Source organism: Anastrepha obliqua, unplaced genomic scaffold (assembly GCF_027943255.1).
Source record: "Anastrepha obliqua isolate idAnaObli1 unplaced genomic scaffold, idAnaObli1_1.0 ptg000009l, whole genome shotgun sequence".
NCBI lineage: Eukaryota > Metazoa > Arthropoda > Insecta > Diptera > Tephritidae > Anastrepha > Anastrepha obliqua.
The window spans coordinates 509,199-526,576 of record NW_026562178.1 but is presented as its reverse complement, the minus strand read 5'-3'; the positions used below and the strand labels follow the sequence as shown (position 1 = coordinate 526,576).

The 17,378-nt window shown below is 35.6% G+C and overlaps 1 protein-coding gene across 4 annotated transcripts in view; it reads left to right on the top strand.

The window, feature by feature from the left end:
- The window catches only part of LOC129251166 (plasma membrane calcium-transporting ATPase 1), a 267,827-nt gene that overhangs the window by 150,671 nt on the left and 99,778 nt on the right, over positions 1-17,378 (top strand). Inside the window, exon 16 of one of the 4 annotated variants that reach the window (XM_054890526.1) lies at positions 6,422-6,475. The exons of 2 other annotated variants lie outside the window; for them this stretch is intronic. In XM_054890526.1, coding sequence (XP_054746501.1) covers positions 6,422-6,457 — 36 coding nt within the window. In that variant the 3' untranslated portion in view covers positions 6,458-6,475. Of the gene's footprint in view, positions 1-205; positions 230-6,421; positions 6,476-17,378 lie in introns of those variants that run through there. One more of the 4 variants, XM_054890527.1, reaches the window with a different exon arrangement.

Here is a 17,378-nt window from a genome sequence, read left to right as displayed (position 1 = left end):
CGCGATTGCCTATTAGCAGAGGGTGGTACAAATAGCGTCTGGATTTTATAGTAGTAAGGCTATAAAAAAGTGGTTTGAATATTGCTTAATATGTTTTTTTTTTGGAAAGAATAAACCTCTCGATTATACTTGGGAACACGATTTTATTAAAATTACTTCCATGACTGACTTTAAAGTAGACCATTCTGTCAATCTATTTTTTCAGTACATGTAATTGAGTTTTGGCACTTATCCCGATGGCAACTTTAATTCCATGTTTCAACTCTTAATTCGTTTCTGAATGGTTGGCGCACCATTTATTCTTAACGGCGACCAAGAAAAAATAGGTGAATAATAGCCAAATAGCAGCTTCTAAGCGGCTAACTGAAATCATTGTTTCTTCTGAATATCTCCTTTTTGAGAACAGCGCACAAAATATTGAATGGAAGTTTAGCTGTATCGCATGTATCGTCTACCTGCTGAAAGGTCGTCTTTGTCTTCCATTTGGAAAAACAAAAAATCTATCAACATGGTGCGGTAACACTTGCTGTATAGGTGGCGTCTTGCTCATTTTCGCAAACAAAAAAAGAATCACTGATGCCTCCCGACAGATTATGGATCATATTTGGTTTAAATTTCAAATTTTTTCATTCCAAATGCTAGATGGATCATTCACGAAAGTTTAAAGGGTCTGTATACACCACATAAAACAAAATATTTTGCTGTACTTGGAACTACGAACCCACAATTACAAATCATATTTACTCGAATCTCTTAAAAATATATATTGTAATATATAATCTGGAAAAATTCTTATAAAAGCCAGAACAATTATTGGCTCATTACTTTAAGTGCGAATAAGTAGGAATGTATGAGGCTTTTAGTGTTATTATTTTGCTCAAAGAAAAACATTTACACCTGGCAAACAATGGACAAATTACACATTACAGTCCAATCGTGATAGTCCGACACATACGGGACCGACTCGTTGTCGGATTATCAAATATTCCGGACTACCGAAGGTTCCATTTAATGACACGAAAAGACAGAAAAAAATCACATCAACACCGTCAGAAATCGCGAGAGAACTGGCGTCGTTCAAATTTAATGACAAATACGTTGTGGTCGGGAAACAAAACACAACCCCCTCTGCTGCTCTGCTACGACTGATCAAAATAAAATAATGCCAATTGCATCCATAGACGTTATGAGGTTGTCGGATTACCGAACGTGTCGGATTAAGAAATGTCGGACTATCACGATTGTACTGTACTTTTTTGCAGAATCGAACTATTTTAAGAGCTTCTCTCGATTCAATACAAGTATTTGTCGACTGAGGTGTCTTTTAAGATGTTGGTAGAAAGTTTTGCACTGCCAACATCAACATGTTTGATGATACTAATACGTGTCATTGAAATTTGTTAAAACCAACAATTTTCGTGTTGTTAACCAATTTAATTTTATCGTTCCTTTCGCGGCATACGGTTTTGTCTATACGTGTTCTTTAAACATTCGTTTAGAATGCTTTAAAATATGATACACTGTTTCGCAAGGCTAGAGGTATTCCAGGGTGACCTTGGCATTTCCTTACAAGTCAGGAATTTTCCCTCTGCAAAATTTCTACTTTTGCCACGTGATATGATGTAGATGTAGTATCCTTCTATACAACTTACCGAAGCGAAGCATTATTTGTTGGCAGTCAAATGTGAAGTTAATGAATTTCTCAAAGTATTTGCCTTCCATGCCACGTTGGCCGATGATAAGCTAGCACTGGTTGTTGCTAGTACATCGTCCGGGTTATTCCCTTCGCTTCTTCTGTGTTCATAATAAATATAAAAATTTGTGTCCATAACAATATAAAGGGTGGTTAAATTTCAAGGACTTCTTTCTTTGGGGTTATTTGAAAGAGAAGGTGTACGTCGATAAGCCAGCAACAATTCAAGAGCTAAAGGATGAGATAATTCGGCACGTTAATGGCATAGAACCTCAATCATGCCTCAGCGTCATCGAAAATTTGGACCATCGAATGGAGGTGTGCCGCCGAGGCCGCGGTGGCCATTTGGCCCATATTTTGTTCCATACGTAATTGAACCATACCAATATTATCCTAATAAAGAGAAATGACAATAATTTCCTAAAAATTGTATTATATTCAAAACACTTGAAAACTTAAACACCCTTTATAATATAAAAATCAAAATGTATCTGATAGCATACACTGCATCAAAAAATTGTAAATACAGCACTGACTTTCGGAAGAAAGTGATAATACCTTTAGGATTAAACGATTTTTGGTGAAAATTTTTACTCTCTTCAATCTTTTATTTCGTAGTGAAAGCAATAACAAAAAATGTAACGAATAAATTCAGGATATTCATAGCAAAAATAGCACAAAAGAAATTATCTTCAAAATTTTACATAAAAAAATTGTACAAACAGTAAAGGAGATTTAATGTTTACTTAAAATGTATAGGTTTCAATAAGGCGTATGGTATCCATTTGTTTCAATTACACCCTTCAGTCGAAGTTTCATGGAACATACAAGCTTCTTGGTTTCATCAGGCGAAATATTTTTTGTATTTTATTGTGTGCTTTCTAATTTTTTTTTTCAAAATATCCCACAAATGCGCAATCGGATTTAAGTCTGGAGACTGGGTAGGTGTGGGAGCACAGATTTACAATTGTAAGGCAAGTAAGTTCTTATAACTTCCGAACTATGCTTCAGGTCATTGTCTTGCACCACCCTGAAATCCGAGCCGAGACCAAGTTTTTCAGCGCTCTGCTGTAAATTCTCCTTTAGAATAGATAAATATTTAAATTTATCCATAGTGCTTTCTACAAATGCAAGATTTTCAACACCGCTAGCCGCCATTGTGCCCCAAACCATTACATTTCCGCAACCGTGCTTGAGGGTAGGAGTGAGGTTTTCCTTTCTGAGAGCAGTATTCGCTTTCCTTCATACAAATCTTCTTTCATCTGACCCACACATGTTGTATTTACTATCGTCCATAAATATAACATCGTTCCAAAAGTCATCTCCATCGTACTCCAGTCGCTTTTTTGCACTCTTCGTTGATATAAATGGCTTTCTACGTGAGACGCACGCCTTGTAACCTTTAGATTTCAGGAAGTTTCTTATAGTTTGTGGGTTCACAACTGGTCCGCCAGTTTCCTCAAGGTTCGCTGCAATCTTAGGTGCTCCAATTTTCGGGTCAGCTTTAACCATTCGTTCTATTATTCGCTCCGTATACTGATTACAATTTTTTTTTTCGTTCTCTCCCTTTTGCCATGATAAACGTTCCATTCTTTTGAAATGTTTTTACGACGGATTGAATGCTAGCCATGGTCTGTCAACAGTTGCTGATATCCCACCGTGGCTCTTTCCTTCTAGCTTTAACTTTACAATTAATTTTTTAATATCAACCGGTATTCTCAAAACTTTTTTTGGTGCCTGACTCTCCATGTCGAAGTGTTTACGATCAAAAGTATAAAAACGCACTAAACAAAACGAGTATGGTTCCTAGGAACCGTACATATGTCACCAAAATATTTACCACTATTTAAAACAGCAAGCATTGAGTGATTTTCGCGATATATTTTTGCTGTATGCATAATTATTTGAGCTAAGTTTAACGGAATGTGGGGGTTTACTCAAATGAAAAGGAAATGGTTAGAAATTGTCAAAGAATTGTTAAAGTTATGTGATCCTCATAAAGTTACAATTAATCGAGAGTAAAACTTTTCACCAAAAATCGTTTAATCCTAAAGATCACTTTCTTCCGAAATTCAGTGCTCTATTTACAATTTTTTGATGCAGTGTATGTTATTAATGAGCCAATAATTTTGTTAGGCACTGTTCGAATTTATACATTTACATACATAACTACATATGTAGTTAGTTCAAGAACAACATAAATATAGTCCTTAGAACTCGATTAGTTTAATATGAAAATAAATAATTCATATAGTAAACATGATAGGATATGTTATGTACCTACATATGTACATTCAAAACCATTTGCTAATAATGTATTGTATTAAGGCACTCAATATAATAAAACAAAATGTGAAATTAAATTGGTTTGTTGTCCATCAAATAATAAGTTAAATTACTTATAATTTAATTTTTTATAGTAATGTTATGGAAATTGTCTATATACATATGTTCATAAACATATACTTATATATAATATATTAATATTCATGTGTTAAATAATTTCATGGCGTAAAACAAACTATTTGCCAATGTAAATTTATTTAGTAATGGATTGAGTAATGTGGTTGATTAATTTGTATTAATGAGATTTGATTTCCCAGAGCTCGAATATCTAATGTGCGTGACTTTCGGCATTTTTCGGTGGATAAATTCTTCTTAAAGTGAATCTGTTTTGTTTGTTTGCGGTTCCATTTTCGGTGATGTCAGAAGGAGTAGGGACAGCTGGATATAACGGGTAAGGCCTTCTTTCCTCGTTCTATGCAGAGTCGTTACTGCGTCAGTGCAAAATTGTCTCCCTGAGCTTTACCTTTATTACATAGTCTACAATAGGTTAAAATCGGTAATATATTACTTTGAAACCTAGTTTTGAAAGAGTTAGAATAAAGCTAACCGTATTTTAATGTATGAGCAAAACATTATGGTGGAGTTTTATGACCTCGATATCATTGCTATATATAATCCAATTCTTACATATGTACTTATGGTCAACGAAGCATTCTGGGTTTTAATTAAGATGCACACATGAGTGTTCAGAATAGTTAGTTAAGTAAGTCTTGTATATACAAGTCGTCTGCAAACCTTTAATAATGTTGAAGTTCAAGCCGTGTCTGTATTTTTTAATGATTCCTAAAAATCATCCAAAAGTGAACACAGTGTGGTAAATATAAAAATGGTTTCAAAATTATATTAAGCATTTTGCAAAGTTTTGTCAAAAAATAACATATGGGATACTTTTCATCATATTTCAAATAAGTGTTAAGCTGATAAATAAATATTTTTTTTTAATTCTTGAGCTTTATAAAAGTTTAAATCCAACCAACGAGCTCCATAACTTTTTCTCGTTCAAATATCGGATCATAAGCATTGCATGGATACATAAGTAATAAACAAGGAAAATCGGCGCTTTACTGATACTTGGGGAGTGTCAGGGTGGCTTTCACCTACCTACCTACGTTATGGTTATCATTAATAATTATCGCATTATGTGGAGAACCAGTACCCTACCTTACAGAGCTAACTTTACTCTTATTGACGATAAGACTTCTGCCTCTGGTCCTTCTACAACTATTGCATGCCGATCTAAATGTGAGAATTTCTTTTACGTAATTCTTTGGTCTTTAAGATATTAAAAAAGGTGGGTTTCAAAATGCAAGCCACACTTTCTTCCTTCAGATATTCGAGCAAAAATAAAATGGAATGCATTGTGAAGGCTGTACCCGGAAAGAAAGGGATTTGTGTTCGAATACTCCCATGGTGATATTTTGTTTCGTCATTAAAGCACTTAACTGCCTTTTCTTCATTACAACAATGAGCCGCGCAATGTTCTCTGGAAAGATGCCAGTACTAAAATAAGTAATTAGGCAACGAAGTAAATAGAATAAACAGAATATTAACTTGAATACTTGAGAAAATAAAGAATTATAGGAGATTTTATGCTGCATTCCTTCGGCGACAATAAAAAGTTTTGTCTTCCATATGAAGGATCTTGTTATTTCCAGGTCTGAGATAAACGTCTGTAATGACGCGCAAAGATAAAATCAGATAATAATTAGAAACTACCAAAACAATTACATGGACCCCGTAGCAATTATTTGTTGAGTTTCGGGGCGTCACTAAAGTATGGTTTGCTAAAATTACTGTTTTTTTTCATTGTAAGTTTGATTATATTGTTTTATGTATGAGAACTTGATTATTTTTTAGAGAAATCGCAAATTGCTTTACATTTTTTGGCTGAAACCACTGTCTTACTACATACATCTATTCATATATATAAATATATATTCATACACAATTTTATAAAGGTAGTGCTAGTATATAAGTGAAATTATAAATTTTATTTTCGAAATTTTACAGTGTAATTGTTTTTGAAATTTTTGTATAATATGTGGTCTTTTAAATATCGTTACTCTTTTATTGGTTGCGCTATTCATATGCCTCTTAGTTCTCGTATTTGCAGTTCCCCACTCTCCTCGCATTTGACTTTGACCACAATCATTTTCTCTATTTTTTTTAATTTTTAATGTGTAGTATTCAAACTTAATATGAAAGAAAAATCAGTGAAAATATTGCTTCTTATTTCTCATATTTTTCAACTCTTTCACTGTGTGTCTACTCACCTTCTCTCTTTCTCTTGTGCTCTTTTTATCTCTCTTTTACACACAATTTACAATAAAATATGAATATTTGTGGTAAAATGAAATTCATTATAAAATCAAACAATCAAAGTTTCATAAATATTTCGTATATAATAAAATGAAATAAATGTTTTCAAATTTCAAATAAAAGTTTTACTAATTTATTTTCTACATATATTATATGAAAGATCCGACCTGGCATAGTGTGCTAGTATATCTTTACTACAACTTCGTTATAATTTGAAAAAAAAAAAGGATTTTGTTAAAAATATTTTATGTATCGTGGCCACGAAATGGGTTGAGTATCATTATGCATAAAAAAACACGCACTATACTTCTGCTCAAATATGAACGAGACGGTATCAATAAAACGGTCCGCGGATGACATATGGCAAAAATAAATTTTTTGTTTTTTGGCAGGACTATTATAAGCTTACATGGCAAATTTCAGCGTGATATGTCACATAGTTTGTTTTCTGTGCTACTGTAAACAAGTCAAGTTCGAGTGTGTTCTTCGAATTTAACGATGGAAATTCAAAGAATTTGTTTGAAATTTTGTTATTCCAACAAAATTTCGGCTTCAGACGCCTTAAAAATGTTGCAGACAACCTATGGGGACTCTGCTCTATCGCGTGCACGTGTTTCCCAGTGGTACAAATCGTTTAAAGAGGGCCGTACATCAACCCAAATAACCACGCTAAAGTTGCTCAAAAATTAAGGTTATGCTGACTGATTTTTTCGATTACGAAGGTATGGTGCACTCGGAGTTCCTTCCGCAAGGCCGATCGGTTAACGCTGAATATTATTTAGACGTTTTAAAGCGTTTGCGCGAGAACATTCGTCTTAAAAGGAAGGAATTGTGGGACAACAAGTCATGGTTCTTGCATCACGATAATGCACCAGCTCACACATCACGTCTTGTTCGCGATTATTTGAACAAAAATAATGTTAATATCGTTCCGCAAGCACCGTATTCGCCTGATATGGCTCCATGTGACTTTTTCCTGTTTCCCAAGCTCAAGTTGCCGCTCTGTGGAAAACATTTTGAGACAATTGAAGTCATAAAAGAGAATTCGAAGAACACACTGTAGCTTGACTTGTTTACAGTAGCACAGAAAACAAACTATGTGACATATCACGCTGAAATTTTCCATGTAAGCTTATAACAGTCATACCAAAAAACAAAAAAATTACTTTTGTCATATGTCATCCGCGGACCGTTTTATTGATACCGTCTCGTTCATATTTGAGCAGAAGGTATGATTATTATTCTTTGGTATTGATATAATAAGAATACGCATGGAAAAATGGCTTATTACATCTCAGTTCCCAGATAAAAAGCCAAGTCTAAAGTTACGATTTTCTTACCAACAAAAATACTCACTTCAGCTTTTATTGAGGTTTTGATTGAGACGGAAATTTTTTTGTGCAGTTTGCTTTCTTCTTGTACTGTAATTCAGCCGCATCTCGAAAAGCAGAAGGTATGATTATTATTCTTTGGTATTGATATAATAAGAATACGCATGGAAAATCGGCTTATTACATCTCAGTTCCCAGATAAAAAGCCAAGTCTAAAGTTACGATTTTCTTACAAACAAAAATACTCACTTCAGCTTTTATTGCTGTTTTGATTGAGACGGAAATTTTTTTGTGCAGTTTGTTTTCTTCTTGTACTGTAATTCAGCTGCATCTCGAAAAGTTCTGCAATAGCAATTTTCGAGCATAGTGAGTTGCTATCTTTCTTGGTAACGCGACATTTTGATGAAAATGTTCTCCGTGTTCCTCACTCAAGTCGGCGGATTCCTTTTTACCAAAGAAATTGTGAGATAATGGAGTCTCCCTAATCCCTAATTAAGCTATTTACAAAATATTCTATGAGTTTGTGTGCAATGACGGCAATATAATTTAATCTAACTCATATTTCATGTTTTTCTGTCCCGCTAGGAGACAGTGACGTGATGACTAATTTTTTTTTAATAAAATCTTATTGCGCTCGACTATCCTACTCGCAAAGAAAGCAGCACTGTCCTGAGTGTCCTTCCCTCGATTGCAGTCTCGTGCTTATACTCTGGCTGCTAAACAAACGGCGATATTCCTCAGCTAAAACACTAAAAGTGGCACCTCGTTTGGGTGAATTATCGCAAGCGCGCCCTTATACTGCACCAGATGTATAACCTGGAAGAATTATTCATTATCTGTAGATAAAAATGTAACCAAAATTATATTCCGCTTGTTGATTAGTTAAGACAAATTGTTGATTATCGCTTTCTAGTCGTTTTTTTATGCGCGTGCACCTCTGCTTATATACATATGTATATGTGCTACCTATCTAAATTGTTAATGGTCTCGCCGGATAAACTGTTATTTGTCTCGCAATCTAAATTATTATTCCTTTCCCATATGTGCCCGCCATGTGACGCCAAGGCGCATTCATGTTTTTGTTTTGATATCTCATTCGCGCGGTATGGACGTGATTGGTTCATGAACATTCGCGTTTTGTAACAATATTATGATCGTATAAAATTTTTCTAGTACTTCTTTGAAATTAGCACTATAGGTGACCGACAAAGATGGCAGCTTATGCAGTAAACTGCTTTTAAATTTGGTTTCAGAATTACATAGATAAACAAATCACATTCAGCGGAGGCATGATTATGGCCAGACTGCAACACTAATCCATTCCCATCATTGCAAGGAATTAAACCATTTTTTTTGGAATAAATCTTAACCAGTGATCTATGAGTAATATGTTATGTGACCTTCAATTCCGGTGCGCAAAATTTCCATTCTTGAACTAATTTTTTCTGCTTTATCAGTGGGCTAATTTTAAATCTCGTATCAGGTGATTAAGCCTAGTTTGGTGGATAAAAAGTACCTTCGATGCATTTTCTAACTCAAAATTTCCGTCCCTGCTGTCAAGCAATAGCTACTTTCTGTCCCGTTTCAACATTGAACTAGGCACCAGAAGCAGTTGAATTGTTAGCATGTGGCTATGGTTTTGTTAATGATCAGTATACCTCGTTTCAATTTTTCAGAAAACCTTTTTAATGCGCTATTAGACAAAAATAGCAATCGACGGCATAATTCGTTGTCTCGTTTCATACCATTAGCGTACGAAATAGTATTTTTCAATATTTTCCTTGGAACCTCTCATTCAAATTTGTACAATACCTTAGGAACCCATGTGTGTATGTATGTATGTATAATTGGCGCGTACACCCTTTTTGGGTGTTTGGCCGAGCTCCTCCTCCTATTTGTGGTGTGCGTCTTGATGTTGTTCCACAAATGGATGGACCTACAGTTTCAAGCCGATTCCGAATGGCAGATATTTTTATGAGGAGCTTTTTCATGGCAGAAATACACTCGGAGGTTTGCCATTGCCTGCCGAGGGGCGACCGCTATTAGAAAAATGTTTTTCTTAATTTTGGTGTTTCACCGAGACTCGAACCGACGTTCTCTCTGTGAATTGCGAATGGTAGTCACGCACCCATTCGGCTACGGCGGCTTAGGAACCCATGCAAACTTTCATGGGAAAATCGCTTTATGACCTCCTTTACTGAGTTAGAGTATTCGTCTTCGGAGCTAGATGTAGCCACGGATTTTTGTTTGCGGGACTCCCAAGTAATACAGGCATTTGCATATTTGAATGCAAATCCGGTGTAAGACTTTTGAACATGGGTATAGGAACCCCAATCGGCGCTTGCGTAGCGTAGAGTGTGAGATATCGAAAACCCGCTATAATACGCTGACAGTATGTGCGATGTCAGGACGAGTGCAATCAGCTAAGTACATAAGTTTTTCGACTTCTAATGTGGTCGGAGACATGCACTTACTCAATTCCTGAATTTGCAGGAGTAATTACAGGCACTTACTCTATTTAATTCCTGGATTTAATGCTAGTTATTCTTTATACGGTTTAAAGAACTGCGGTTATGTAATGATATGATAATGTCATCGACATATCGGCTCTTTGGGTGAACTTTTTTGCGACCAATCTGGATTTTCGATTGTCTATAATGCCATCAACTCCTACCCATTTGGATTTGACATTTTTGTTACCACAAAGCCGTTAGACAATTTTCATTAGCGTATTGCGTTCTTTAAGCATATCTTGTTTCCATTCGTTTGCTTCGGGGCGCATAAATGCTTCTGTGCTGTTTTCTAGACCTTAAATTAAGTTTGCTAAATGAAATGGTCTACCTTTCTTTCCAGTTTTAAGCTTTTTCGGACGTCTTCTGCATTTCTTCAGTAGGACTTTTGTAATTTCATTATCGCCGTTTCCGGTTTTCGTATTTATTAATTCGATTTCTTCAGCCTCTGGTTCTTAGCATTTTTGTGAATCGTCTACATTTCTGGAATTCGATATTACTTTAATTTCGTCATTTCAATTTCAATATGACATCTCTGCTTCGTTCAATTTTCTTGGCCTTTACCTGTTTTTTTTGTTCAACATATAAATTACGCTGCCAAACTTCTGCAAATGTTTTACATTGAGTATGTTTCCAATCCACATCTTAAACGGTGATTGACCGTCAGGTTCTGAATTGGGCAACAATTACGTATGTAATTTGCCGTGTTGACGACTTCCGCCTAAAACATGGGAAAATGGCCGGATTAGATCAAAAGGCAGCGCGCCATTTCTACGAGCGTTTGGTTTTTTTCTTTTGTTTTTGCTTAGAATCGACTTCAAGTCATTTTCTTTGAGGGGCCAAATATAAAAAAAAAAATATTTCATGCCAGTCCTGCAGAGAATGCTCTTTTGGTTTTACCAAAGCATTATATTCGGGTAGGTCTTTCACTTAGTAAAGCCCATTATCGCGTTGTGCAACAAATATTTCGGCACCGGTAGTCGGGTTGAATACCACTGCATAATTTTTCTTAAATATCAGTCTGAAAGCATTGTCGGCTATCTTGGATACTGACAGTAGATTTGTTCTTAAATCAGGGACGTACAGTGACCTCCTCAAATTTACGTTGACCTCTGCATTTGGTTTTATAAAAATATCGTCGTAGCCTTCTATACCTGTTGAGTTATTATCAGCCAATACTAGAGACTTGCCGTTCGCAGTGTTAAAATTTACGAACTTTGCTTGTTCTGTGCATATATGAGCAGTTGCCGCCGAATCAAGACAACAATTTTCGAGCTTTGAATCACGCTGTTGTTGTTGCTGCCCTTGTAGTCAGTTTTGTAATTGTTACCGTTGCATTATTTTCTGTTGTTGTTGTAGCCACCTCTGGTTTTTTTCTTCATAAAATTGTTCTCGTTAACGTAAAGAGCACCTTCTGCCTCCGAAGTGGTGTTACTTTTTCGCGCTTCAAATTCTTCTAAAAGTTTCACTTTTACCGCCTCGATCTTTCTACACTTTCTCTTGCGTCTCCATCGCTATTCGGAATGTTATACAAAAGCAAAATTCTTAGCATTTTTTCATTGACGATTTCTGCCGATTTGTAGACAATTTCGAAAAATGAGTGTACGTGCTCTTACATATCGCCGCCGTCAGTCATTTTGTGTAAAATGAGTGACTTCAGTATCATAGCTTGTCGTGCAGGTAAACTAGATTGATACAGAGTGTGCAATTTTTCCCAAATATCTTTCGATCTTGCACAGTTTTTAATGTTCTGTAACTCGACAAGATGAGGCCACCAGTTTTGGGTTTTTTGTCGTTTTCTTTCCATTCTGCAATGGCTACGGGTGGATGCTACCAGTCTCACGGCTGTTCCTTACACGTACTTCCATGCGACATTTTTTATTAACAACGCTTTTAAATATTTTCCATGCATCGAAGTTATCTTTTCGGAGTGGTTCAATTTTGATTATACCGTAGCTCATTCCATACTGTGACGATTTATTACTGCCCAATTTTTTCGTCCGCTAAAATTGATTCCTTTATTTTCGGTTTTTCTCCAATTGATATCCAGATTATATGTATATATATATATAATTGGCGCGTACACCCTTTTTGGGAGTTTGGCCGAGCTCCTCCTCCTCTTTGGGGCGTGCATCTTGATGTTGTTCCACAAATGGAGGGACCTACAGTTGTAAGCCGACTCCGAACGGGAGATAACAGTTTTTTAATGAGGAGCTTTTTCATGGCAGAAATACACTCGAAGGTTTGCCATTGCCTGCCAAGGGGCGACCGCTATTAGAAAAACCATTTTCTTCATTTTGGTCATTCACCGAGATTTGACCTATGCTCTTTCTGAATTCCGAATGGTACTCACGCACCAACCCATTCGGCTATGGCGACTGATTACCAGCTTTTAAAACATTCGCGCAGTTGAAGCGTGCTAATTTCAGAACCTGTTCAAATATTTCAATGATAAGGGCGGGACAATGATTTCACAACTGTAAACTTTTATTGGAGAAAAACGAAGAAGAGAAGGAAAAGAATGTGTAAGGATGAGGTTGCCACATTACGCGAGTAAAGGTGATGAGAAATTTGATAGACAATTTCCAGAAACTTTAGAAACCCATGTCGTATTTTAACTTCTCATATCGTAAGCTATTTATATATAATACTATTGGATTAAGTCAGAAAAAGGTTTTGTTCTAATTTTGGGTAAACAAACAAATATAGGACAATAAATCAAGACTGTTAACAGTAGCAATACAGCGATATTTGCGGACTAGCCGCATTTATACAATCGAATATACATACATATGCAATAAAGTAAAAAGCCTTATGTCTTCGTTCTCAATACGAACTGTCTCGGATAATTTTTTAGTGTTGTGTTGTGTGAAAGGCTATGTATGTGATACCACTGCAGAGAGAAAAAAGAGGAAGATCAAGGAAGGGGAAGAAGATATAGTGAATGGTACCGTTCGATTCGAAAATAGCTGATTGCCTAGAGGAAAATTTACAAATGATCCCGTCATTGTCATCCTATCACTGTGGGATAGGATAGGACTTGAAACACTGGTCCATCTTAATAAGACAACAAGTCGTGTTTTAATTAGCGTTTGCTTATTCAATTTGTATTAAGTACTGGGTATAACAGAGTAAAAAATTATGGACACAACGAGTACATATAACAGTCTAGCTTAATTGGCAACTAAAAATAAATATTCAAATTATTGAGTTATAGAAATGAGTTTGGATAATAGGCGAGATAGGCCAGATCCATACGTGAGAAACAATGTTGAAGAATACAAATATAACCCTCTTCCCGTCCTCATATTTATTGTAATTCGTATTTATTGTTTTTGGCGAGGCTCAGTATTAGAGCTTGCATTGCCAACAAGTCTAGATTCTTTTTTAAGAGATAATAAAGCGGCAGTAAGCTTTTTTAATAAAATTTGTACATGGATTTATAAATCTTGCATCTTGACCTGTAAACATAGGTAAATAAGATTGGTTTAGCAACAGTAGTAAATTACCAGTAAGGTATTTTGGGGGACATATGGGTTCTGTTTTAGCAAACAAACGTATGCCTGCGAAAAAGGCAATTGCCGCTTTAGTAGTCACGGTAGTAACTGTAGTAACTGTTCTATCATGGGAAGTTTCCTTCTCCTGGTAAATAGTACGAAAATTGTCTTTTTTGCATTTATTGTTTTTTTTCTTCCTTTATTAATTAAACCTGCCTTATGACACTAAGTAACTTTTTTTACAGCTTGGATTTCGTAAATAATCGTTATCAATGTTACATTTTGGTTGAATATTTGTGTGAGGTTCTAATGTGCTAGGTTGTTCAATAAGTTTTGCGGTTCGGTAAGAAACACAATATAATGGTTTGAAATACACTTTATTATTCAAAATAGTCTCCCTGTTTCAACGAGATTCCAATTTATGAACTCCATCCCTAAAGTGAGCACCTGGAAGGGCTGCAAAATACGCTTCCAAAGCTGTTATGACCTCATCATTTAATGAAAAACGCTTTCTATGCATGAATTTTTTAGGTCTGGAAACAGATGGAAGTCGCCAAATTTGATGAATACGGTGGATGCTCAACAATTCGAACTTAAATTCATAGATTTTAGCCATTGTTAAAATGCTTTTTTTTTCAGAAATTTCTTCCTTCAGTTGGTCTAAAAGGTTCTAATATTCAGAATTTCTTGTTTTACCAGTTTGCAAGTAATACACAAACAATATTCCTTTTGCATCCCAAAAAACTGGTGCTAACATTTTCTTGGCTGATTTTTCATCCATTGTGATGAATCGACGCACAAAATCCACTTTATCCGGGCATGTTTTTTTTCATTGTTAGCGAATGCGGCACCCATTGTGCACACAATTTTCTGAAACCCAATACTTCAGTCAAAATATTGCTATACTCCCCAATGAGATGCCTAGGGCTTCTACTCAATCTCTTTCACTCACTTAACGATTTTCCGATACGATTTTCTATATTTTTTCTACAATTTCTGGTGTTGCTGCTGTTTGTGGACGTGCTTGACGTGTATCGTCTTCAAGGCATGTGTGATCAAGTTTAAATTCAACAACTCATATTTCTATTGTACTAACTTATACACTTATATACTTTCAAAATTCGTTCATAAATTTCCTTTGCTTTTAAACCTTCCCCTTAATTTTTTCCATTGTAGAAAATACTGTGACATATCCGTACTAAATGTCTTGTGAACAAAGAATGACTAAACAGTTTGAAATGAAACTTCACATACGTTCATAAAAAAAAAACATTTAGGCTAGTAGCTATCGAATCGCAAAACTTATTGAGCCACCTGGTTATCAGTTGTATTGGTGTTGGTCGTTTGAGCTGTTTGGAGTTTGCGTTTTCTATGTATGATTCGTTAAACGCAGAATATTGTTTGTGCTGCGTTTACGAATGATTTCTGTTACTGTATCGATATTAAGGTCACGATAGATATCTTCATTTGGGACGTACCAAGGATTTTTAGTTATTGTTCTGATTATTTTCGATTGTAGTCGTTGAATAATGTTGATGTTAGTTTTATTTGCAACTCTCCAGCTTTATATGCCGTATTCACAGATTGGCAAGGTTGCCGTTTCGTATGATACATAGGTATTTTATTCAGCAATGATAGTTTCGAGTGCCAGCCAAGAAGCCACTGTAGTCTTTCCAGAGAATTTTGGAGTCAATAGTCATTGCAAGGTATCTTGCTTTGGCGTCTATCGGAATTTGAAAATTGTTTATTCTCAGATATGTATATCCTACTTTCTTGTTAAAGTAAACTATAGGGTTGTTCAATAGGTGCACTTCAACTTTTTTCCGATAGGGAGGGCGAACGACGCAATATTTTTTATTTTTCGCTTGTCATTTGTAAACTTCATTAGTATACATTTCATCATGGAACGCTACACACTTGGGCAACGATTGCAAATTTTTTATGAAAATAATAGTTCTGTTGCTGCTACTTTAAGAGCATTACGGCCATTTTACGGTCCATTTAACAAGCCGTCCCGTTTTGGGATTATGTGAAGTCATTGGTCTACAGTAACAAGCCGGCAAGCTGTGAGCTCAGAGCCAATATTGAACGCGAAATTGCTGGAATTTCGGCCGTTTTATGCAAAAGAGTGGTCGAAAATTGGGTTCAACGATTGGACTTCGTAAAACGTGCACGCGGTGATCATGCAAAAGAAATCGAATTTCATACTTAAATGTATATGTTCAAACTCGATAATAAAAAAAAAAATAGTTAAAAAAGTCAAACCGTTTGTGTTTTATTCAAAAAAGTTCAAAAGTTGAAGCGCTCTTACTGAAAAACCCTATACTAAGTCCTCCCATAAATTTTGTGCAAAATTTTACAATGGACGACAAGAAGAAATTTGTAGAAAAAGTTCCGTTATTTTTTCGTATGAATCGTCTACTCATAAATTAACTCAGTTTCGTGGTAAATTTCGCTTGTTGAAAATGGAGTGGGGAGCTAAGGAAAATCGCATTGCAGTGATTGCATTACACAAGTGTGGTAATCAAGCAAGTGAGATTTACGAATTGTTGAAAAAACTTAATATTTCGAGAATGTTTGTTTGCTGCACATCAATCTTTTTTCCTAAGCGTCTGAAGTGACAGGCTGAAAAAGAAGTGGTCGTCCTCGCATGGTTTGATCCAGTGCTGCCATAAAAGCCGTTCGAGAAAAAACACGTAGAAGTTCCTTTAGAAAGCAGAAAATCGTGTCCAGGGAAAAAATTTATCGATCAATAAGATTTCGCTCCATCCCATAAGACAAAAACCACCTAGCAGTGGCTAAAAAACAATATTACTGGGTTCATAGCAGTTTGACACCCTAGTATACTGTCTTGAGGTACCCCAGCTTCCATGAGTTGAATATTAGAGTATTTGTCTCCATATTTTACATAAAAGTATCTGTTTGTTAAATAGCGTTTCATTATCAGATCGAAGTCCCGTGGAAAATACTGTTTAAATTTAAATAGTGGCCCCTTCTACCACACGCTGTCAAAAGCTTTCGTTACATCAAGATACACAGCAACACAGGTATTCCTTTTAGTAATTTCTGCCAATATTTTATTTATTACTCTATGTACCTGTTCCATTGTTGAATATTTTCGACGAAATCCGAATTTCCACCGAGTTTCACACCTGTTGTATGAGGTCAAGGCGGTCAAGTATAAGTTTCTCAAAAAGTTTGAATAATGATGGTAATAAGAAGAAGAAGCTGCACAGCGTCTTTATTTGGTATAGGTATGGCAATGATTTCGGCGACTTTCCAAGGAAGTGGAAAATACTTCATTCGTAATGCTGAGTTAAAAATATTCCTTAATTGCCTTGATTTGCAAATGTTTTTTTTAAATGGTCAGCGAGGACTTTTTCCTTTTCTGTTAGAGTGTTCGCCAAAGAATTTTTCCTTGGCTTTAGAGGAGGTTGGTGCATGGCTACTTTGTCGAATTTTTCGCATGTCTTCCCTAGAGTATAGTTTGTAGTTCTAGTAGTGAAGCGCTATATTTTTCAAAATTTCCGTCCGTATCCACATTTCACATTTATTCCCATTTATTCATTATTTATTTCTTTTATTGCTATATTCAGCCTTTTTAAATGTCTAGTGAACGTGCAGATTGCCAATGTTACCTTAGTTTTCGTTTGTTTCTGATTATTTCCAAGATTTTATGGGA